Genomic DNA, 23798 nt, shown 5'->3' with positions numbered 1-23798 from the left:
TTAACAAATAGTAATGTTATTTTGATTGTAATCTTCAGAAGTATGTAATATTGATTTAATTGCCTTACGTCGTAAAAGCCTTATTCCAATTAAATTGTTCACTTTTGAAACTACGATATAATAAGTTGACGCTACCTGGGTAGGTTCATGATCTGCGGCGAGCCCGGTGAGGAAGCGCAGGATGTATTTCAGTGCTGGCCGACTGATGAACTCTTTTAACTCGTCCGAGTCCGTGCACACGAGAGTCGGTTTTACACACGGCGCATGTTTCTATATAAAAGCATTCAATTTATAATATAAGAAATCACAGGTCGCACAGTAATATTAATCAACATTAATAGTATCAAGTATATCAAAGTTATTCGTATAAATCGTTTTTGAATAAATTTTTGTTTCTAAACGCGACATAAAGCTCTTACATATCAACCATAATAAATCGTGTCCAGTTTGAGATACTGGACATGATATGACAGAGAAACGCACTACTATTCATAAACATAGAAACATATTATCTTGAATTTGTCCAATTTGTATTGCATTATTATAACGTTTGCGTATGTGACGTAATCATACTAACGAAACTCCAACAGATATAACAAGTACAGACAGTAAAAGGCGAAAATTATACTAACCACAATATACTCCAAAGCATCACGAACTATGCCCAGCGAAATCAAATAATCTTTGAGTGTGCCACCGATGGAATTACGTTCTATATTAGCGCATAGAACACAGAACAGCTCCATACGGAACTCCTCATCGCTCCATTGCTCAGAATCAAGTCGGTTAAAGTCCAGTACAGGTTTGAAGTGATCCACTAACATTGCCATCTTTAGATCGTTGCCGTAAACGAGGGCGGCGAGTACACGAGTGAGATGTCCGAGTGCAACGGAATTGTTACGAATCCCTGTTAAAAATATATTTACAATTATCTTTTTATCTATCAATCTTTTTTAAGGTATATCTATTGTGGTAATACTGTGATATCTCACCTGGGCATTCAGTGCAATTGAGTAGAGCTTGCACGTGCTCCGGCCCACCGAAAGTGAGCGAGAATTGCAAAAACGATTCGAGACTTTCGCTAGCTGCGACGGAAAGAATGCGTTCCATTATCTGTAACAACATAAAAATATTACTAAATAATTTATCGTTTAACTTGAAATGGTGGCACAGCAAGCAATATTATCTATCGTTTAAAATGAGGACAAGTTGTAAAGTAGTAATAGAAATGACCTCGAGCAACTGGTAAACTAGAGGCGCCCTCTGCATCTCCCGCTCGTCGGCGGCGGCGAGGCTGAGCGCGTGCAGCAGCACGGGCAGCGCGCGCGCCTCGGGCCGCGTCAGCACGCGCACGCAGCGCCGCACGCGCGCGCACAGCGCCAGCAGCCGCAGCAGCGTGCCCACCAGCGAGCGCGCGCAGCCCACGCGCCCGATGGCCGCCAGCCGCTGCAGCATCACTTCCAGGCCCCCTGCACATATTGACCATTATCATTAATAATATATTTATTTGTTACTCAGAACTAAAAACAGTTTGATTTTTAAATAAGTCAACTCCTTTTATGCTAATTTAAGGCATAAATATACATCGGTCATCACTTACCACAGTCGGCGAGTACGTTCGCCATGCGATACACCTGTTCGTCGTCTACTGTTTCCGCGTTGGTTTGGCTGAGGGTCTCCACGAACTCTTCGGTCGCATCTCCGAGCAAACCGCGCATACGGTAAACTACACGCATCGCGTCGACGCCCTCTCCCGACGTGCACCACACCTGTGACGAAATTTATTGTTTATTCAATTTTTATAAAAGTTAGATTTAAACTCAATTTAACGATTTGTATTTCATGAGTAATTTATTAACTTTTAAATTTATTTACACATCTAAAGTCAAATCATAATATGTTACTACTACAGCAGTATTTAAAAGAAGATGTAAATGAGATAGAATAATTTTTCACTTAGCTATAATAGTTTAGTAATTAACTGACTTACCTTTTTATATACTTCCTTAACTGGCAAATCAAGCGACATGATCTTGTTACACACGAGCAGCTCCATGCCATTGTCGTCCTCCAGCAACGCAACCAGCTCACAATCCGTACAGATCTTGTTCTTCACATCCCGCATAAGTGGGCCCATGCCTGGTTCGAGAGATGAGTACGGATTGCCTAACATGCGACCCTAGATTTAAAAAAATGGTTTTTATGAGTGAGAAAAAGAATAGATTCATGGATGCCAGACTTAAAATTCGTTGCAAATTTATTAAGTTATTATTTTCTTACGAATTATTAATCCTATTAAATCGAAAAATATGTTGACATGTATAGAAATAAGAATTAATTTAAAACATTAAGTCAAATGATGTTATATAACAAAAGAAAATACATATGGTACTGAAGAATATTTTTACTTACAACGGTAAAAAAAAAAACAATAGTACCAAACCATGTATTTACAAATCGCATGTAAAATATTTATCAATGTTCCTGTCCATGGAATAGACTAGTTTACAGACCATTGTTTTGACTTACTCAAGATGTTTTTATATATTATTGGTATTTATGGTGTAACAACTTAATGACGTATTAACCTGCAAGAAGTCTTCCTGCTGTGGATCCTTCTCTAACGTGAGGAAGAACTCTCCGACGTCGTTCTCTTCGGGGTAGATGATAGAACAGAGTCGCTCGAATATGAAGACGGGTGTTCGATAATCGTGTAGCGGGTACTTCTGCACCGTCTCAATACAGACCGTCATAAACTCTGCCGTTTCCGCTTCCGTGCCTAGAACACATACAATGCAAATGTTTACAAATAGTCCTCGGACAATTACAATCACGGCCGCGACATTTCGGCATCCGAGTTACCAGTGGTCATCTCCTCCAGCAGCTCGAGCAGCTTCTCCTGCGTGTCGTCGGTGAGGCGCGTGCGCTGCACGACGAGGCGGCGCAGCGACAGGTACCCGCCCAGCACGGCGCCCACCAGCCGCGTCTTGTAAGCGCGCCGCGCACCCGCCTCCTCCAGGAACATGGCCAGCAGCTCCGTCAGGCGCTTCAGGGCGTAGCCTGGGTTATTGATACATAAGTTTTATTTCTGTTTGAATTTACATCCGACCTCTATCCCACCTATAACCTCAATGTATGACATTCAATAAAACATATAGTAACAATAAAATGTCTCATTACCTTGAGCCAGATCAGATGTAAGTGTTGTTTCTTCGAGACGATGTAGCTGTTCGATCTCTTTGGTCATCAAATCGGCTATTTGTTGCAGTACACCGCGCAGTGCCAGGAACTGTTTCCATGGAGCTTCGGACGCTAGACCTTTAACCGAATTCCGATTATTAGTCATGTGTTACATTTGTCTAAATTTTTATCCATTCCACATCAGTGATATACTTACTTTGATACAGAAGCAGAAATTGTTCGCTCGCTTCACCGGCCGATCCAACTTCAGGTAAGAAGCTCGTCAATAATATAAGCACCTGTGAATATTTAAAGTAATTTTAGCACTTTCCTAACTCTTTCATACATTTGAATACAAACTATTAACTTATCATCCAGTGTATGGTTAATAAAAACATACATATGAATAATTTCACTGACAGCGCTGTGTCAACTAAACCCAAACTATTCGTTTGGGCATTACTCATTCTCGAATACAGTTCTACATAGATACGATTTTATAAGCATAATTAAAAGCTGAATAAGGTTCATACCGCCTTCGTCCTGTCGTAAGAGTCACAGAGCGACTTGACCATCTGGCAAGCAGTGTCACGTGCGATACGTGAACTGGGATCAAACATGACTGGTCGCAGCCAGCCACCCTCGTCCAGCGATATAGTACGCATGCCGTGCGACAACAGCATCTGTAAATAGTAAATGTCCAATAAGTAATTCATGGTGTGATAGATGATACTCGTAATCACTGGTCAAATCAGTATGCCTAGACAATGTAAATTGGGTCGTTTTTGTCTGTTTTATCTAAATAACATTTTTATTTAACAACAACAACTTAAAAAATATAATTTAATTTTATTATTTTATTATATTATTTATAATTGTCTTAGTAAACGTAATTCACTTATTAATGCAGCCGATAATAATTGAATGTAGAGCGCCTTCGTAAGTGAATAGATCCTGTATTGAGCGAAGTATCGAACGTAAAATACAGGCTTAGAAAGAATCATTATACGTCATCTTTTGGACGTTACTTTAAACGAATATAAAATCAATTTCTGTCAACTTCACAGCAAATACTGCAAACTTTAGGAAATTGTATGTAAAAAAACTTTAACTCCGAAATTAAGTAAATTGCTACAATTAGTCATAAATTTAAAGTGTTTTATTTTTTGTGGATTTGAAGTAAATATTCCGCCAGTGACATCTTGCACTTTAAAATTATGTATTTTTTTTAAATATTATACTATTTTGAGATTACCTTTTCCTTCCATTTGCCTAGATACTTGTGAGCGAGGTGTAGATCACGCGTCGGTAGAGTTGTATCAGCGGGTGGTATTTCGTTCTTAGCGACCAGTTTCCTCCACTGGTTGTGCGGGACTCTTCCGGCTAGCCATGCAGATAAATCTACCACTAAGTTGCCAGTATTCGCCTGTAGAACGATCGGTGGAGGTGCTGTTGGCTGGGTAGATTCCTGTTAAATAATAATAATAATGCTTTCTATGTGTTTTCCGATTATTTTAAAGATATAATAGCTATAAAAATGTAGTTATTGTTATAAAGTACACGTTGGAAACTATTTTTATTAAGGATTTCATCAATACATAAGTATTCCATATTTTGTCACCCATTAAACAGGAACACGGGAACACTAAGTACTGCTATTTGGCGGTAGAATATGTCATCAGACAGTGACTCGTGACCTATCCAGACGAGTGAGAGAGCCTAGTATGATGAGTAAGGAAAATACCTTATCATCCTTCCCCTGCTCGTCGGCGGGCGGCGCGGGCGCGGGCGCGGGCGCGGGCGGCGCGGGCGCGGCGGGCACCATGAGCTCCTGCATGTAGCGCAGGCACGGCAGAGCCACCTGCTGCAGCGCGAACTGGTGCGCTACACACGGACACGCGGACACACGGAACGTGAGATCAGTTACTTGTCTTTGCGTCAGAATTAGCTTGACGATCGTATAATAAGTAATGTCGCAAATAAATGACGCTTCAGAAGATTACTTCTTCGTATTCGATTTGATTCGATATTTTTGTATTTTAATGTTATCTTATTTTATTATATTATTTTAAATATTATTTTAGCCTTCTCTACCAGTTGAAGTTAAATCCAATTTATATTCCATCAATGTATATTTATGAGTGAAAATTAATAAAACCTATCCTTATTACTAATCCTACTTAGATCAGTCATTCATCAACCAAACACATACAGAACTTTCCTTCTCAAGTTAAATTATAATGACAAGATAATTCTATAGCCTATTCCAATCTAAGTAGGAATAAAGATAAACAAACCTTAGAGCTTTTGATTAATATATCTTTATTTATAATACAATACTATTACACTTAACTACTCATTTCCACTTTAATTTTACTCCCATATTTCCAATAACAGTTTCGTCGACGTTCAAAACGCCATTTTTTCGCGAATCCATATTGAATATCATAGATTAATCAACCAAGGATATCGCGTCAATTTGCTGTCAAATGTTGTTTACTTGTCCAGTTATGGTTGTAATAGGGTATTTTTTTTTTACTTTTTCTTTCATCAGTCGACTAAAATCGACTCATACTTACAGTTAGGTGAAGATGTATTAATTCCTGGTATTCCAGATAGTGCTTCAGATTTTAATATGGCTGTAGCTGCCGGTGGAATTCCTACAACCTCCGTCAGTTGGGGACAGCACCTTTGCGAAAAATAAAGCATATATTTCTTATCTTTTGTTTATATATAAATATTTTATTAAAAAAATATATACTTACCAAACCCACAGCTTGACAATACAGCGCAATCGCACTTCCCAACACTCCACAGAGTCTTGAACTTTAACCAATGCACCCAGCAACAGTACCAGAGGCCGCACCTACAACAAATATTTATATAAGCATTAGCTTTACATCAGCTTAGCATTGTACAAATATAAAATTAATACATAATTATGATGAATCTTACGGAATTGTTGTGATCTTGTGAAGCAGCATGACCCATCAGCGACAGAGTAATTCTTTGCGAAAGCAAATAGCACAATTGCTTCGTGGCGGGAAGATTATCCCGAGTCACTAGACAGATAAGGGAGCGAACTTCGTCTTGACACTAAAACAGAAAAGTCTTCAGTCATTTAAAAAGTCAAAGCCTCATATCTACTTTTGAATTGTATAGCTTTCGACTTTCAGATCGTGGATAAGACTTTCACGATAGGACTCAATGTGACACGAGATGTAAAACTGGTGCTGCTGCATCGGTAAGAGAGGGGCGGTACCTGCGGCGTGCCGCGGTGCAGGTTGTGGTGCACGAGCTCGTGCACGAGGCCGAAGCGCACGAGGCGCGCGCGGTGCTCGCGCTGCGAGGCCAGCGCGCGCAGCAGCGTGAGGCACTGCTCGGCGCACGCCAGCGAGCAGCCGTAGCAGCCGCCGCCGCCGCTCTCTGCGACGACATGGTTTGTGACCAAATGTTAACGGAACTTATGACCTTGACACGAGTGCAGTGAGCGATCGCGTCCATTTAGCCGATAACTTAAAAAGCAGTATATCTGTCTTGAAAGTTGAAATTGTTACGAATTTTATTTTGGATACTTAGTTATAAATGTCTAGTGGTGATAATTTTTTTTGTTTTGTGATTATGCCGCTATGGTATTTTTATTTCAACAGTAAATAAAATAAATAAATATAAGTGTAGTTACATGTATTAACATACCTTTTGTAACATCACCATCGTAGTTTTGTACTAAACCGGCGTACACTGGTAAAGTATCTCCTTCGAGTTGTTCGCTTTGCGATCTGTCGTAGGCCACCAACTCTTTTCTACACAAGTATAATATTCATTAATATACAATTTTCACATCACCCATCTTTGAAATGTAAATTTTATGCAATCGCACGCACCTGCAGGCGAGCACTTTTTGTATGATCTTGGAGAGGTCCTCGAAGTGGCCCTTGCTCTCGACGCAGTACTTGTGCGCCAGCGTCTGTATGACGCGGTTGATCTGCGCGCCGCCGAAGGAGCCGCCGCCGCCGTTGCAGTTCTCGTCGGCTCGGCCCTCCACGCGGTGCTCGCTTATTTTATGAACCAGCGACTGTTGTTCCAAAACAGTAATGCATCGTCAATCGTTGGTTTGAATTTTCTCATTAGACAATAAAACACAATAAAATAGTACCAGAAAGAAGAAAATTCAAATAATGTTTAGAAATTGAACTGCATACCTCCAGTATGGGCTTATTGGCAATAAGTTGTCTGTAGACTCTGTCAGCCTTGTCGAGCAGAGCGCCAATGGTCTGTACCATTTTCTTGCGTTCCTCGTCGTTCTCGATGGTGTCCACGGCACAGCAGGGGCGCGCTGTCAGTGTGTAGTCGAACTTTGCGTACTTGCAGAACCCACAGGCATGGCAGAGGAACGGATCTTTCTCGTCATAATTTATGGCACTAAAAATAACATTTCATTATTAATGCCTATGCCTACCACAACTACATCATTGACTGACAGCTTACTTTATTTAAATTTTACACTTACCGGCATTTGTGACACTGGAAGACATTTTCACCGCAGTTAGCACACACTCCAGGATTCGCCGGTACCGATTGAGAGCAACGCGGGCATTGCAGGGATTCACCTATTATATAAAAAATAATAGTATTATAATATTAAATCATGATATACATTTCTGTAATTAAAATATTTTGAATAAATTTCAAGTACCCGTTGCTTGTTGATTTTCATAAAAGTCAGCATACTCCATCATGAGATTACAGGCCACGATCGGCAGTGGGAAGTCGACACGCACTTCGGATTGACCAGACTGAAGTTGAACACGCTTAGCTTTGTGCCACATACCTGAGAAGAAATTACGAATATTGGGAACACTTTTTACAAATGATTTAAATCATACAATGTAATTTTAATATAATTCCTAATTTAATATTAGAAGATTAATTACAAGAATAAAATTAGATTGGATAAAATGTAACGCAAAGCAATTTGACTGTCACGACGACAGAAGCCTGAGAGTAAGGCGGCACTGTAAGGAGATATCGTGGGTTGGAACAAAGATTCTTTCACTATAAAAAAATATAACAACGTTTGACAATTACAAAATTGTGTATTAAAACCGCGAGTGTATTAAAACAGTAACAAAACAAAAAAAAAATAAGTTTCGATATTATAATATAAATAAAACCGTATAAAATAAAAAGAGAGAAAGAGAAAGAAAAGCATAGGTCGCCTGAAGAGGCATAACGCTTTTTCCTTTACGTGACGATTTAGTAAGCCGCGTAAAAAACATTCGTTCCAAAAATATATGCAAGGTAACGACAATTATTTTGCTGTCTATAAGACTATACTACCCGGCACGAAACTTGACCTAACATGGCGTCCTCTGCGCAGGTACAGTCCTTGCGAAAATCACGTACTATCTAAAAAGCTTAAAATAAATATTTAATATATTAAAGGGTAGGTACGTAATAAAACACAACGGGTTAATTATTGTATATTTAGTAATTATTGTATCAATAAATAAATAAAAAGAAATAAAATTTAGAAATATTATTAGAAAATAAATTAATCACTATCACTCAACGGTGTGAAACCCTCAAAATCAGCAAATGAAGTCGAAGTTCTTGGATTGGTACTGGGGTTGGTACTGGTGCTCGGACCGGGTTCGTCATCATCAAAGACTTCCCAATCGCTACTACTGCTGCTATCTGAATCTCCCACTTGAATAACAAGTTGGTCTGTCAACTGGTCCACTACATGGTCGCTTTTGCAATAGTCGTCTTCAATAGACCTTACTTTTGAACATAACTTTTGCCATTCACTTGATCCCATAGCATCTACCTTCTGTTTCACCAGTTCCATAACGCGTGTGACGTTCCACGCTACGTTTTTGCTGCTAACGTAACCTTTGATTGCGGCCCACGCCATTTCAATGGGGTTCAGATCCGGATGATAGGGCGGCAAGCGAAGGACACTATGATTGTGTTGTGCTAATAATCTATCGATATTATAATTTTTTAAATTTTCTTTGTTCGTTTTTATTAGTTCGTACAACTGTGGCTTGTACATTGTTGGATCAAACGAAATTCCTTTTTCAGTCAGCCAGGCTTGCATGTCGCATTTCTTGGAGTTTGAATTTGGGGCCAAATTATATTGTGTATTATGGTAGGATGCATTGTCTACTACCACGACGGATCTCGGTGGTAGGTTTGGTATTAATTGTGAAGTTAACCATTTGGAATAATTTTCATAATTCATGTCGTCGTGATAGTCGCCCGTTTTGGCTCCGGATTTAAACATTAATAAACCATTTGGTATAAAACCGGCTTCAGACCCTGCATGTACCATAACTACCCGTTGACCTTTGGATATCGGTTTTTTTAAACCTTTTTTTGAACCGTCCGTCCACGCCTTGGAACTTGTGTGCGAAGCGTGGACATACGATTCGTCAGTATAAATTATGGGCCTTCCTTCATGTCTGTACTTTTGTATTGCTTCTAAATATTTGATTCGCTGTAATCTTATACTGGTTTTCTCAATAAGAACTTTTCTATTATTTTCTGTTGCTTTCCATTTAAAGCCTAGATCCGTTAAGATGCGTCGAAGACTCCGTTCAGATCCTTGATAATTTATATCCGATCGCAGTTTTGTCAGAAGTTTCGTAACTGTTGGGATTTCATTATTTGTTAAATGAAAATTATGAATGCATCTTTTGATAACTCCTTGATCGAAATTGTCTATACCAGTTACAGGTTTCGATCTAGCATGTTTTTTTCCAGGCGTCCGAAATACTGTGAGAAATTCTGACTGCTCAGCTTCTTTTACGATTCTCCGAACAGTGCATAGAGAGGTTTTTGTTGCTTCAGCTGTTCTCTCTTTAATTTGAGTATCACTTCTGCCATTAGCTTCGTTTTTTAAAAAACAGTAAACATCGTAAATCATTTTCCGAGCTTGTCTTTTTAGAACTATATTATTTTTTCTTGGCATTTTAGTATACTTCGTTAAAATCTTACTATAATAACAAAAGAAACAACCCACAAAATCAACAATACAAAAACAAAGTTAATAATCAAACACAATTTTACACAATAAAACCGTTATATAATAATAACTTATGTTAAGAGGACTACAAGAGCTAAGTGCCCTTGAGAATCGCACGCACACACTTACAAAATCGACAAAAACGGCAAGCCCGTGTACTAAGGGTTAAGCGAGGTAACGAGATTACGCCCAAATATTCTAATAGATGGCGCCAAACCGAGCGACGTAAGATCAATCATAAATCTCATAAAAAATAGATAGGACAACAGAATTATTTTTATTTCTTTCGATGTTAGTTAACAAATGGTTATAAAATAAAAATGATTCAATTAAACTTACAATATTTTTATTTATATTTTGTATACAATAAAATAGACAGTTAGTTTAAACCTTTTTTTTCTATTATTTATATTATTATACCACAATTAGTTCTTATACTAAATATTGAAACATACCAATTTTTAACATTTTATAAAAGTTTAATGATCTATTTATATAATGAAATCGTATATGTTCGAAATCTGTAGTGTAGTGACCGTGGGGTAACATATAGCGTAGTATTTGTTCGTTTTATTAATATTGGTTCATAAAGAAAAAATATATATTCAAGTTAAAAAAAAAAAATCTAAATATTTACTAGAAAAAAATGTTGTCAATTCGATTTGGTTGAATCATTGATGAATGAAAGGTTAATCATAATAGGTTTAATCATAAATCTCATAAAAATAGATAGGGTATTAGAATTATTTGTATTGCTTTTGACTGTTATTCGAAAATGATTAAAAAATAAAACTGATTTAATTAAACTTAAAATATTTTTATTTATATTTAGTACTACAAAAAAAAAACATTTAGTGTTAATTTTTTTATTTAATTTCACTTGTATGTATTAATGTTATTACATATGTCCTGGAATCTTGGTATAAATATTACACCCACTTTCAGCTGAAAGTTGGCACACATATTTAATCTCGATGACAATGCACGATTCATGAATTGCTGCTATATTCAATCCAATATGGCGGACGTTACAAAAAAATTTAAATTTTATGAATTACGTACAAATGACACTTCTAAATATTCTAGTTCTCTGGTTCACAACAATTACATTTTTTTTGTTACGACTTTACTTTTTTTTATTATTATTAAAATTAGTTCATACATAACTTTAATTCTTATTATAAACAATCGATAAAATTAAACTCTTACGCAATATAAATAGCTTCCGTGTTATTGTTTTCGACTTTCTTTATTCTGTAAAAAATAAATATATGTTAGTAATTACATTTTTATTAATTATAAAATGATGTATTTAAAAAATATGTATCTTAATATGTCATAGTAGTTATAATGAAAAAAAATGCTTCTAGTTCATGGGGATCGAATGTAGTCACTTGGTCCCCATGAAAGTCAATTGATGTTTTCCTTCCTTTGACCAAATACTCTATCGTAATTATTAAGAATGGCTCGAAAAATCTGATTATATGCGAACTGATTGCACATTTTTCTAATAGATGTTTTCAATATTCATAATTTATAAAAAAAAATATGTTTACTAATTAAATACTCTTACCTTTTAATATCGTTCATATGTATGTTCGGCGCTTGATTTATATAAACGTTTTTTAGTTTTCCTCACGCGTTTCACTTAATTTCCCATATTTACACAATTAAAATTTATAACAAATAATATAATAAAAAAATAAATGCCTAATTACTACTACACTATTTTATCTTAATATATTTATTTACAAGAAAGAATAAAATTTATTATAAGAAAACATGAAACAATGAATTTACAATTAAAATTACAATAAATATCTCGTAACGTAATGAATGATGCGGCGAAAAGATCGACACGTCTGTATAGCATCAGGCCTCGGCCGGCATTGTCTGTACACGGCGTTTACGCACACATGCGTACGCATTTTGTTCGAAAATAAGAATATCGGATTTAAAAAAAATCTATTGATTTTACTAAAAAAGTGACACCCAGGTTAAATAGTATATTGCTTGTAGAATAATCTGACAAAAAACCAGAATTATGGAACGTATATAAGTATAGTTATTATTGATTAGAAGATCTTTTTAGAGGTGACTTTGTGATTTTTTTCTATCGTACCAAATTAATTACATCATGTTTTCAAAATAACAAATACTTAGCATGTATCCTGAAGATTATCATATATTTTTTTCATTTGGTTTACTGCATTGGATCATATACTTTTTTGCATTATAAAACTTGCATTTAGCTCATGTAGTCCCCTTAATGAGCGTACACTAAGACAACACAGGAACATGCGCGGGCGACGGGAGACGCGGTGGCACTGCGCGGGGCCACGCATCCACCCGTTGCTATGGTTACTAGTAATGGCGGCCTTGTTTGCTATAGTAACGCGCTCCTCGCCTCAGACCGCACCTCAAACGACATCTATTTTTTGTTACTGCGCAGAGTCAAGATTCGTGCCGGGTATTATAGCAGGTACTCACTGGGCTTGTTCTTGAGCTCCTGCACCGCCTGTACGGTGCGGTTGTTGTAATAGAAGTTGATGACGCGTACCATCTTGCTGCGCTTGATGTCGCCGATGCGCAGACTGATGCGACTTATCATGTGACTGTTCACCAGCTTCACGATCTGCGTCGTTGTCGTGAACTTCGAGTCGATCTGCGCCAGTTATATGCGATTAGCTCTTATTTGGTAGAAGCAAGGACTTAAAGAACAGCGGTAACGTGCGACTTCTACTTGACATCGATCATGCAAAATAAACAACACTAAGCGTGCTTGCGAAATACAATTTAACTACATCATTTACGATTGCGATACATTTTGTGAAATAATTTAGGAATCGAACTAATTTTTGTTTTACATTTATAAGCACATTTATTACATGCAACCAATTACCTATACTAATATAATATATTGCATATATTAAGGTAATAAAATTCAATTTTGATTAATTGACAAACAGAATTAAACAAATTCAATCCAATTATGATTTAACCAATTTTGACGGTCTCTATAAATAATTTATTTTTATATATATATATTTTTTTCTTGTGTCTATTGTAAAAGCACAATGATAATTCTATTACTTATTGAACAATATTTATTATTGATGAAAGAATATTCAAATAGAAGTGCTCAGAATAAATGAATATTAACATACCAGTTCTTGACCAAAGAACCGAGTACATTAATCGTGGTAAAGAAAGCAATCATTTACAAACCTTAATAGTTGGAAGTTTGATGGTCGCCATGGGCACCTCCGGATTGTTGCAGACGAGGCAAGGCTCGGACTCCAGGTAGTACCCGTCGAGCTCCACGTACGCGCCCAGCGCCGCGTACAGCGCCGAGTTGCCGTGGGACGAGAGCAGTTGGTTCTGATTGCGAAGCAGTTCTACGGCACTACCGATGTATTTCTGTACGAGAGCATTATTGTTATTCGTTAACTTAGATGAAATTACTTATGCTTTAGGTACAACTTAATAACTGTTTGTTATTCTTAACTTGTATTATTTTATATAACAAAATATAGATGACATGCGATTAAATTTTCAATTTAATTAATAAAAACATTGATGATTGAAAGATTTTATATTGATAGCTGATTATTTTAAAGACTAAGAAACGTAATACACTCACCTCATTATCAACGTTAGGAGTTTTCAGTGTGAAGTAACCAAGTAGATCGACGAATTGGACGGCTTTTCGTCCATATTGAGGTAATGTCGGCCACAAGCCCCACAGCAAAGAAACAAGCGAAGCTTGTTCAGTTTGTGAGCAATTGCTGTAAAAAAACGTGGACAATGTTATAAAACATGACTTCAAAACTTATTTCCGAAAATAATTAACAGTAACATGTCCTTTACTTACTTGTAAATAGCGAGAAGTAAAGCATGAGCTTGCCAACGGACCGCTGTCGAATTAGTTTCCAAAAGGAATGCTTTTACAAAGAGTTTAAGTTCATCTTGATTAACCTGAAAAACAATATTTATTAGACAATACACTTGCATAAATATAATTTAAAAATTAAAGTTGTAATGTGTGTAAATATGATTCAAATATAGTCAGTTAATTTTGTGAAATATTTTACCTGTTTCAATATTTGCTGCACTAGTAGTGGAACTTTCTGTTCCTGGAATTTAGATCCGTCAGATACAAAGGCATCGCTCTCGGTACTTCGCTCGCGATCCGGCCATTCGGACGCATTCTGAAGGTATAACAAAGCCAAATAATTTTAAATAGTTCAATTAAAAAAATAATAATAATAATATTTTTTAACATCTGATATATATAGTGTATGAAATGCAATGATAATATTTAGGGACCTTATCCTGGCCAGGGCGCGGCGCGGTGGGCGGCGGGCCGGGCGGCGTGGCGGGCGCGGGCGGCGCGGGCGCGCACAGCGCCGCCTGCAGCAGCTGCAGCACGGTGGGCGCCACGTGCGGGTGCAGTCGCCGCGCGATGCCGACCAGCCAGCCCAGCGTCTCGCGCCTCTCCGTCGAGCACGTGTGCTGCCAGTTGCCCGTGCGCGCCGACACGATCTCCGCACAGGCCTGATATGACGATACATTCAAAATTAAATTATATTATTACAAACTAAGGAGATTTCCAACTAATTTTACTGCATAACAAAAATAATTTTTACCTTCAAATGATCCATCAGCCGCACTAGCTTATCGTAGGCCGCATCTGTGGCGAGCAGAGCACGCGCTGCATTTAGGTGCGTGTCGAGCGCATGTACGTCGCGTAACTGCCGGTAACGCTCGCGTGTTCCGCACAACAACAGGAGCAGCTTACGGACTTGTTTTCTATTAAAACATTAATTATTCAGTATTACATGTATTCAGTATGACATATTCTATATGCTGCAACTTGATCTTATCTATAAATAACATTGGAGTCGAAAGTTACGTATTAAACAAGAGTTTTAGCTCATAAATCTTTTTATGGTAATTAAATGATTTATTTACCTAAGCGGTGTCTGCTGGTTCATCATGTACTCGCAGAGTAATGTGCGCCAGCGTGCATCAAAGTGCTTCGGATCACAGTGCTTATGAATCTGGCACGGTAGCCGCAGAGCCATCTCCATCACCAGTTGGGGATAGTTGTCAAACACCTCCAATGCGTGACCTGTAAATATTAATTACAAATTAAATATTCTTATAAACCATGAAAGGTTTTTAAAGTGCAAAAACAATTAAAAATTTAAGTACATTTTTATCCTTTATGTAGTCAGGATGTTATGGAACAAGCAACATATAAATCATATAAAAATCAGTACTTACTCTTAACATATTCTTTAACAAAAAATGGTTGCATATCCGGTAGAGGTTGTGGTGGTTGTGGTTTGAGTAACTGTTGAACAGTAGTCGTCGTGCCGGAAGCTAAAACAAATTTGACATATTTAATTCTAATTCTGCCGAGGTGGCCCAGTGGTTAGAACGCGTGCATTTTAACCGATGATTTCGGGTTCAAACCCAGGCAGGCACCAATGAAATTTCATGTGCTTAATTTGTGTTTATAATTCATCTCGTGCTCGGCGGTGAAGGAAAACATCGTGAGGAAACCTGCATGTGTCTAATTTCAACGAAATTCTGCCACATGTGTATTCCGCCAACCCGCATTGGAGCAGCGTGGTGGAATATGCTCCAAACCTTCTCCTCAAAGGGAGAGGAGGCCTTTATCCCAGCAGTGGGACATTAACGGGCTGCTAATGCTAAAAAATTCTAATTCTGTAATCTGTTTAGTTTTTACCTTTAAATGCAATTATAATACATTACATTATTGGCCTATCACTATTTACTTATTAGATGTTACTTATAAGAAAAAGGCTGCTGTTGAATGCATTTCATATGAAACAAGTTATAGATATTCCATAGGTTAACTCACCGGACATCTTTTCCTTCCAGTAGGGCAGCAACGCGGCGAGCACGTTGTAGCAGTGCTTCGGCGCGCCCGCCCGCACCAGCGCCGCGGCCGCCAGGCGCGACACGTGCGCGGCGCACGCGGCGCCCGACACCTCGCCGCGCGACACGCTGCCGCCGCCGCCCGTCCCGCACGTCTTCCAGCGAGCCATTAGCACACCTACAACGGTTTTCATTACGTTATGATGTTAAAGTTAAAGCCCACGGGTTCAAGGTGTAGATTCTACCGAGAAGAATAAACAACGAGGCCAGTATTTACACTTTTTGGTTAAGATTTAAATTTATCACACTTATTGACTCGAGTATGGAGCGATGTGATGAGATCTATCGAAAACGGAAAATGGTACCAGACCTTAACTATGTTAATTTATAACAAAGTAATTTTCATATCATTGCAATTCATGCCATTGGACAGTGTCACGTAAGGCGCTATTAAGAAACTACTTACTCAGCAGTCTCATAATGATAAGCTGCAGTTCCCTCCTATTAGTACGCTCGTGTACGGGCGGCGAATGTTCGACCACCTGCGCATCCAATTCTGAGACGAGCAACTCGAGCCTCATTATAGCTAGTTGTAGCTCCCGTTTTTCCGTGCGATCTTCACCACTTGTGGGCTCTACGGGTTGAATATCTAGTTCACCAACGAGTACTTCCAGTAAACGCTCAAGGACTACTCGGTCGCCTTCCGCGCTCGAGTCTAAGTCACCAGCCAGCATTAAAACCACCTGTATAAAGATTAGGTTTTACATAAAAATAAAATCAACACTGATATTGATCACTTTAAGAAGTATCATTTTCGAACATTTTTTTATAATTATATCATGCATTTTAATCAGATGGTGAATTCCACAACTATTTATTAAATTTAATTAATATTTGGTTATGTCGTAATATTAATTGAATACATATTAACCTGTACAAAAGGTATGGCGCGAACTCCAGGTAGAGTTCTGAGCGTTGGTACAGCATCCAAAGCAGCGGACAGCAGCGACAGACGTAGTGTGTGCAATTTCCTCGCTTCGTTTTCAACTTCTACGGCACGGGACGTTGAAGCCATTGGTTGAGATGAACTCGACGGACCTGCTGTTACCATACATTCTATTGGTTAATTTAACTTCTTTATTAGTATCTTATATGTTCACATCATTTATTCTCACCAAGGAGAAATAATACTAAAATAAATAAGTAAGAATAAAAACAAACATAGGCAATTAAAGAAACTACTACTAGCCTGCGACCGCTGCCGGCACTTCAACGACAGTAGAGCACGGCTGTCCGGAGGGCGCTGACATCTCGCCTACAAAACGATGTACGCTCACAAACAATATCAAGCATATCACATCCATGCTAAGTGCATTTCGCTACAGCTACATTATTTTATATTACAACCATAACATTAACTATGAACATTATATTTCCTACTACAAAATAATTAACTACTTTTATTAAGTATTGCGGCATGGCATACATATCTTCATAAGCCATGCCCAGTATTACTCAACGCTTTCAAATTAAATTATACACATAAATACTTAATTTGTTACGTTTTTTATTTTAAAGACAACAGTGACTTAACTATTACTACTTGGCGGAATACAATTTAAGCACTTTTCGTTGACGCTTTTTATGTATATATTTCTAGTTAAATTTAGTCTGTTAATTTAATTTTACCATAAGCGCTGCTCCGACCGGAGACACCACCGATGCTATCAGCTGCGGAGCCACCGCTGTCAGAAGCAGCAGAACCGCCGGCTTCAGCTGGTGATGTGCGCAATGTACTGCCATCTGTTGCGGCCGTACTGCCTTCGTCGTCAGAGCTGAAAAAAATAAACAATTAAATCAAACTAAGAAGTTGTGTATATACTTCTCCGTTTGGTTAAAGGTATATTTCGACCAACCCGCATTGGAGCAGCGTGGTGGAATAATCTCGGTTCCGACGAAATATACAGGAGTTTTTAAGTAACGTCAACGGCCTGTCAGAGAATGAAGATTCGAATCGTACCCGTTGGGTGACGCAGTGGCGTCGCTGTAGGCGGGCGCGTGCGGCGCGGCGGACGCGGAGGCGGCGGGCGGCTGCGCGGGCGCGGGGGGCGGCGCGCGACGGCCTTGCTCCTGCAGCGATAGTGCGATGGCCAGCTCTACCATGGTCTCGTCGTCCGCGTCGGTGGGGATATCGAGCAACGCCTCGAGACCTGCGCGTGTAAATACTCATTACATTTACTGCTAAGCATGCTGTAAGAGAAAACTTTAGAAAAACGTGACGGAACTCATCACAGCAAGAAATTATATACATTAACATACTTTTCAATTTGTAATGATTAACTGACCTCCGTCAGGTGCAAGCAGCACCATGGGTTCCAGTGAGTCATCTACGTCCATATATTGGTTCTCCTGTTGATCATCGCGGTTTGCGCTCAATTCTGACTCAGACACTGCTGCTTCAGTAATTGAGCTGGCTGGCTGAGCTGTTGTTACCGAAGAACCAGCACCTAGTGAATAATATCATATATTCTTTATGTTTTAAAATTTGTCATATACTTTTTTTTTATTGTAGATCGATCTTTGTTTTTTACATAACTAATTTAACTAGGATATGCTAATGTTTTACAATTATATACAAACGTATTTATTTTCTAAATACCTGGAGTATTTGGAGGTGACGGTATATAGACTCTACGTCTTTTAACACGTGGACGAAGCACCCGCATGAGAGCAGCCTTGGCACCGAAGCTTATACTTTGATCTTCGGCTAACAGTAAAGATAAGTAGATTTGATTTCCAAAGTCAATCTGAAAAAAAAAAAAAACAATAGTTGAATATCGAAATCTATACTAATATTATACATGCAAAAGTAACTTTATCTGTCTGTCTGTTACTCTTTTACGACCAAACGACTCAACCGAATTTGATGAAATTAGGTATGAAGCAACCTTGAACTCCAAGTGTCCTTCACATTTGATGACCAACTCTTTAATAACAACTACTAGTTTGTTATAATTTATTTTAAATGACTACCAAAGAAAAACAATGTTAATTAATTCGATGGATATCAAAATACTTACGCAATCAGAATCGCCATGCAGCTGGAACGCATGTATGGTATCAGCGAGTGCGTGTAGGGTGTGCTCGGCATGCCGCAGACCGTACGACAGGATGCCGGGCGGGCCCGTGGTCTGACTACGACAAGCAGTTAGCTTCCACAGCACACTGCTCAATAGTGCGCATAGATGCGGCTCTCGATCCGGTTCTTCTTGTACTTCGGATTTCCATAGCATTGACCAGTCTCCTAAAATTAATTAAAATTTTTGTTGAATAGCAATACCCAAAAAGTGCCACTTACAACGTAACAATAAAGTACCTTTCTATGATTTGAATTATTATCTCGCCATAGTCAAGTTTTGACTAACTTAGCAATCGAGCCGTTATTGATTGACATGGGCAAGGTTGTGAAATTAAAGATATGGTATACCGTCGGCGGGCTTGGGCGGCGTGGGCGCGCTGTACTTGACGAGGTGTTGCGGGCGAGCCACGGCCACGCCGCGCGCCAGCAGCACGAGGCGGAAGTACGCCTCGGGGTCGATGTTACGCGCGTCCGTCGTGTCGCGCAGCTCCCGAAGAGATATCGATATGTATTTGAGGATTGCTTGGTCCTGCGAGTAATAGACGTTTCATTATATATATTTAACATTGGTTTATGCGCATTCATTTTTAAAGGGTTAAGTAACTGCAAACAAACTTTTTTTGTCATCACTTATATTTAACGATTATAAAGACATAAGATATCAAACCCGCAAACTAAACTTTCCCATCACAGACATAGTCAGGAACGGTAGTTAAGGTCACAGATGCAATCACGCATATTGGTTGGTTATTCTTATGTAATTTAGAAAATTACCTCTAATCGCTATTCTCATACTGACGTGCGAACGTTTGGGGGAGTAACTTATTGCTAGCTCGTAAAAATGCACAATAATTTAAAGACACGCTCAAGAAATATAATAATAATATAAAGATTTCTTCACTAGCCTTGAATTGATGATACTGCGACTGATGAACGGCTCGTAGCAGACATTGCGCTCTTGCGTGCAAATGGGCAGAGGCCGGTGCACACAGCAGCTTGCGAGCAGCTTCAGCGCCAGCCTCCGCTCCTGCCGCTGCTCCGCTGCTGGCGGGCGCACCTGCGCCTAGCTCCAGTGCCTCCAGAGCCGCGCACGCTAAGCGCTCCAAGGAACTCGGCTTCCATGATCCACTACTGCTTTCTGATTCCTAGATTGAATTACACGATTCAGTTAATTAATTGACTTATGCAGATTTAAAATGATTAAAAAAATATTTCTATGAAATTTTATGAATATTAATATAGTATGAATTAATTTTACCTGAGCAACCTTGCTCGATGAAGCACAAGTAGAGGGGTCTTCGTTTTCTTCTGGCCACCCAAACTGTTCTTTATTTTTGCCGTAGACCTACAATAAAAACATCACGTCAAATGAACTAGATTTTAAATATATATAATATACAATGTATTTGTTTGTAAGTATACCTTCACAGAATCAACCATTGTAACACCATCGGGGTCTTGAGAGGGACCAAAGTTTATGACAAGTTTCTTATCAGACTGCAAGGACTCTTCACGAGTCAAAGGAATATCAAACCAACGGTTTCTGACTACTATTGTCTGTATCGATCTCCCATGGATCTGAAAAAAATAGTTCCTTCATTAATACAGTTCTAAACATTACTCGCTGTAAAAATAATGAATTCATTTTTGATACCTCGACATAAGCCGGCGTCCTGGCAAGGTCTTGATTGCCCAGCAACACTCTTATTCCACAAATGACCATGTTAGGATCAGAATTGACAACTTCCATTAAGAAGCCGCTCATTTTTGTTGACACTACATATAGACCTAGATAAAAGAAAACATTCTTATAAGCTCCTTTGACAACAATGTTGAAATATATACGTATATTTGTCATGGTGCTATTTCTTACCTGTAGTATTTAGACGATGTTTAATTTGAGCTGTGTTGTAAACCTGAAGCAAGTCATTGCCGCCGAATTCGATGTCGCTCATAGCGACACAATGCTCGAAAAAGTCAATCGGAAATTGTGAACTTCCATTTAAATTCGATTTTGTCACAACCTGAAATAATTAGTTGGTGGTCATAACCATATAAATTGCTTAAGCAGTATATATACTATATCTTGTACAATATATTAAATTTATAAGTATTCAGCTATCTAGGGCAGTAAGTATTTTAATTTACCTGTTGAGTTTTTCCCTTCGTGTGATGAGTAAGGAGTCTCGGTCTCCGTCTGGGTGCGTGCACGGGCTGTATGGCAGGTGACAACCAATAACCTGTGTGTTCATTGTTTGCCGCGTACATCCGCAAGCTACCGTCCTCGCACAGCAATATAAGCGTGCTCTTCTGTTCTCCGCCGCCTCCACACCAATGGCGGACGGCTACCATATCTGTTATTTTTGCTTTCGCCGGTACAACCTATAGGGTAAATAAAAAAATTAGAAGACTTATATGCTATATGCATGGAGCGTATTTAATAAAAACTATAAATAAATGTACGAGAGAAATATTGTGGGTTAAACAAAAATACAGGATTAGAATAAAGGTTCACCTTGATCTCCTGGACGTATATGTTGGAAGGCGTGAGCATGAGCACGACGGGGTTGTTGGAGGCCTGCATGACGGCCGACACGAGGCCGGGGTGTCCGGGCACCTCGGCCCACTGGCACAGCGACTGCACGCCGCCCTGCTTGCCGCGCCCGCCCTCCTTCTGCGCCGACGACGACGACAGCGTTATCATCGCCGTGCCTAAATCGCCAACGAACAATTTATTCGTCAGTTCAAATCCAAACATCAAAAAAATGGGGCACCTGGTAATAGGAACATAGGAAGGAGTATTCCTAATACACAACAAGAAGAACTTTTACTTTTCTATATATACTTGTCAATAACAATAGCGTAGGCACATTATTATTATAAAAAAATGTACAAATAAATATAAAAGTGAATAAGGAATCAATTATACCTTTCACACTGTCTTCGACGGTGTTCAGTGGTGCAAGGAAGCTCTTTCCTTGAGCGTATGAGAAGAAAAGCATCTTCAATATGTGCGAGTAGTATATCGACACGCCACCACCTCCAACTAATCCAGCGACGTCCTATATTAGAAAAAAATATATTAATGACAATATCCTCATAGTTCAGTAATATTCATTTTGATATCGATCATTAGTATTATTCTATTACAGGCTATACAAAACTATTAAGTTAATAAGTGATTCAATCACCATTTAATTTATAGTCATAAAATATAAATTAAAACTCACCTGAATCTCAGGATGTAATACTTCAAGGGTGTTGGTAACATAGAATGTTCCCAGAGTGGCCCGAGACTCTTCACTCATGGGCTGCCAGTAAATGTGGCCAGCAGAGCTCATGCACAACATGTGCATAATATCTTCTTGATTGACAAAGGTAACATCGCGGACCTGAAGTTAATTTTATTATTAAATCACTGTTCAAATAAAGGTGACCTATGATGGTTTAACTATAGATTTAAATCTCACCTTTCCGCTCGGCACAAGGAAATGATGCATCGGATTATTTAAATCCTTGCTCAGGTCAAATATCTTAACGAAGTCAGAGGTAACCAGAGCTAGCTGTGTTTGCGATCCCGGCAACCAGATTGCTTTGATCACGTAGTTGTTTGCTTCCAAGCCCGTATTTAAAACAAAGTGATCAGCTACAGCACCTGAGGATATACATTAATTTATATAATTGATACTAGCAAGTAACGGTCCCACTACCAAATTAAGGTCCCCTCATTTCTTTTGGGGAGACTTTTCGGAGCTAATCCCATCACGCTGGTCAAATACACTGATGGCTAACGCAACTTAAAAAAAAAATCATTCGACACATCGAGCAGATTATCTCACCATGTTTTCACTACATGAAATTAGATTAGCATATAGGTTTAACCTGTTGATGACTCTATTATTTGATGTTAAATAAGATCAACAAATCAGAACTATTACTTACCACCACTGTTAAACGTAAGGACGTGGCACTCTTTTAAGCCGCACACAGCTAACAGGTCTTCATTCCAAGGGTTTCCACTGAGACTGAGCACGGTAAACGGTATAGGCGCAGAAGACAGACGAGTCAGTGTCAGCTTGTGTTTAGATGAGTCGGCTTGTTTCAGTAACGCTGACAGTTGTAGAACTGTGATTTTTCCTGTTAACAGAATTTACAAACACAAGTTAGAATGAAAGGTCAAGATAGAATTAAAAAACAACTTTTGTACGTATACCTTTCTCGTGTGATACAGCGAGATGCTGTCGTCGTCCATGCGGCGAGGCGAGGCAGCACATTGCGACGCGGCGAAGCTTGTGCGCGGACATCAACTGTCGGATCGTTTGTCCGTTCTCACCGGTGTACGACATGCGCACGTTCTCAAATGCACCTTCTTGCGAACCTACACCGACAAATATACACAGCTTATTTTAAAAGTAATTCTTATAATACTTTATAAATATTTAACATGGACATATTTTTGAATAGCTATTATCAACATGTTCATCGGGTCTATTTGTGGTTATCGAAATAGTTTCGATAAATAATAGTGAACGTGAATCC

The 23798-nt window shown here is 38.7% G+C and overlaps 1 protein-coding gene across 4 annotated transcripts in view; it reads right to left on the bottom strand.

Annotated features, from left to right (window-relative positions):
* The window catches only part of LOC125068654 (protein purity of essence), a 41250-nt gene that overhangs the window by 3483 nt on the left and 13969 nt on the right, over positions 1–23798 (bottom strand). For 2 of the 4 annotated variants that reach the window (XM_047677920.1, XM_047677937.1), the window contains exons 37-89: positions 23473–23637; positions 23202–23396; positions 22730–22914; positions 22490–22651; positions 22189–22321; positions 21775–21971; positions 21408–21641; positions 21133–21283; positions 20914–21047; positions 20682–20837; positions 20518–20604; positions 20165–20404; positions 19608–19788; positions 19201–19424; positions 18780–18927; positions 18466–18627; positions 18141–18330; positions 17810–17955; positions 17370–17435; positions 17052–17221; positions 16587–16863; positions 16104–16298; positions 15500–15598; positions 15185–15344; positions 14860–15022; positions 14540–14767; positions 14305–14421; positions 14085–14188; positions 13854–13998; positions 13439–13630; positions 12701–12875; positions 7877–8011; positions 7691–7790; positions 7383–7602; positions 7065–7255; positions 6877–6983; positions 6443–6606; positions 6136–6276; positions 5946–6046; positions 5760–5869; positions 4925–5064; positions 4436–4648; positions 3714–3863; positions 3398–3479; positions 3181–3318; positions 2863–3060; positions 2589–2779; positions 1991–2179; positions 1601–1769; positions 1234–1469; positions 993–1113; positions 633–907; positions 136–270 (exon numbers count right to left, since the gene is read on the bottom strand). In XM_047677920.1, coding sequence (XP_047533876.1) covers positions 136–270; positions 633–907; positions 993–1113; positions 1234–1469; positions 1601–1769; positions 1991–2179; positions 2589–2779; positions 2863–3060; positions 3181–3318; positions 3398–3479; positions 3714–3863; positions 4436–4648; positions 4925–5064; positions 5760–5869; positions 5946–6046; positions 6136–6276; positions 6443–6606; positions 6877–6983; positions 7065–7255; positions 7383–7602; positions 7691–7790; positions 7877–8011; positions 12701–12875; positions 13439–13630; positions 13854–13998; positions 14085–14188; positions 14305–14421; positions 14540–14767; positions 14860–15022; positions 15185–15344; positions 15500–15598; positions 16104–16298; positions 16587–16863; positions 17052–17221; positions 17370–17435; positions 17810–17955; positions 18141–18330; positions 18466–18627; positions 18780–18927; positions 19201–19424; positions 19608–19788; positions 20165–20404; positions 20518–20604; positions 20682–20837; positions 20914–21047; positions 21133–21283; positions 21408–21641; positions 21775–21971; positions 22189–22321; positions 22490–22651; positions 22730–22914; positions 23202–23396; positions 23473–23637 — 8687 coding nt within the window. The remainder of the gene's footprint in view (positions 1–135; positions 271–632; positions 908–992; positions 1114–1233; positions 1470–1600; positions 1770–1990; positions 2180–2588; positions 2780–2862; positions 3061–3180; positions 3319–3397; positions 3480–3713; positions 3864–4435; positions 4649–4924; positions 5065–5759; positions 5870–5945; positions 6047–6135; positions 6277–6442; positions 6607–6876; positions 6984–7064; positions 7256–7382; positions 7603–7690; positions 7791–7876; positions 8012–12700; positions 12876–13438; positions 13631–13853; positions 13999–14084; positions 14189–14304; positions 14422–14539; positions 14768–14859; positions 15023–15184; positions 15345–15499; positions 15599–16103; positions 16299–16586; positions 16864–17051; positions 17222–17369; positions 17436–17809; positions 17956–18140; positions 18331–18465; positions 18628–18779; positions 18928–19200; positions 19425–19607; positions 19789–20164; positions 20405–20517; positions 20605–20681; positions 20838–20913; positions 21048–21132; positions 21284–21407; positions 21642–21774; positions 21972–22188; positions 22322–22489; positions 22652–22729; positions 22915–23201; positions 23397–23472; positions 23638–23798) is intronic. The other 2 variants (XM_047677927.1, XM_047677944.1) reach the window with 2 other exon arrangements.

This window comes from Vanessa atalanta, chromosome 2, assembly GCF_905147765.1.
Source record: "Vanessa atalanta chromosome 2, ilVanAtal1.2, whole genome shotgun sequence".
NCBI classification, from domain to species: Eukaryota; Metazoa; Arthropoda; class Insecta; order Lepidoptera; family Nymphalidae; genus Vanessa; species Vanessa atalanta.
Note: the sequence above shows the minus strand (reverse complement) of the source record. Positions and strands in the feature narration are given on the sequence as shown.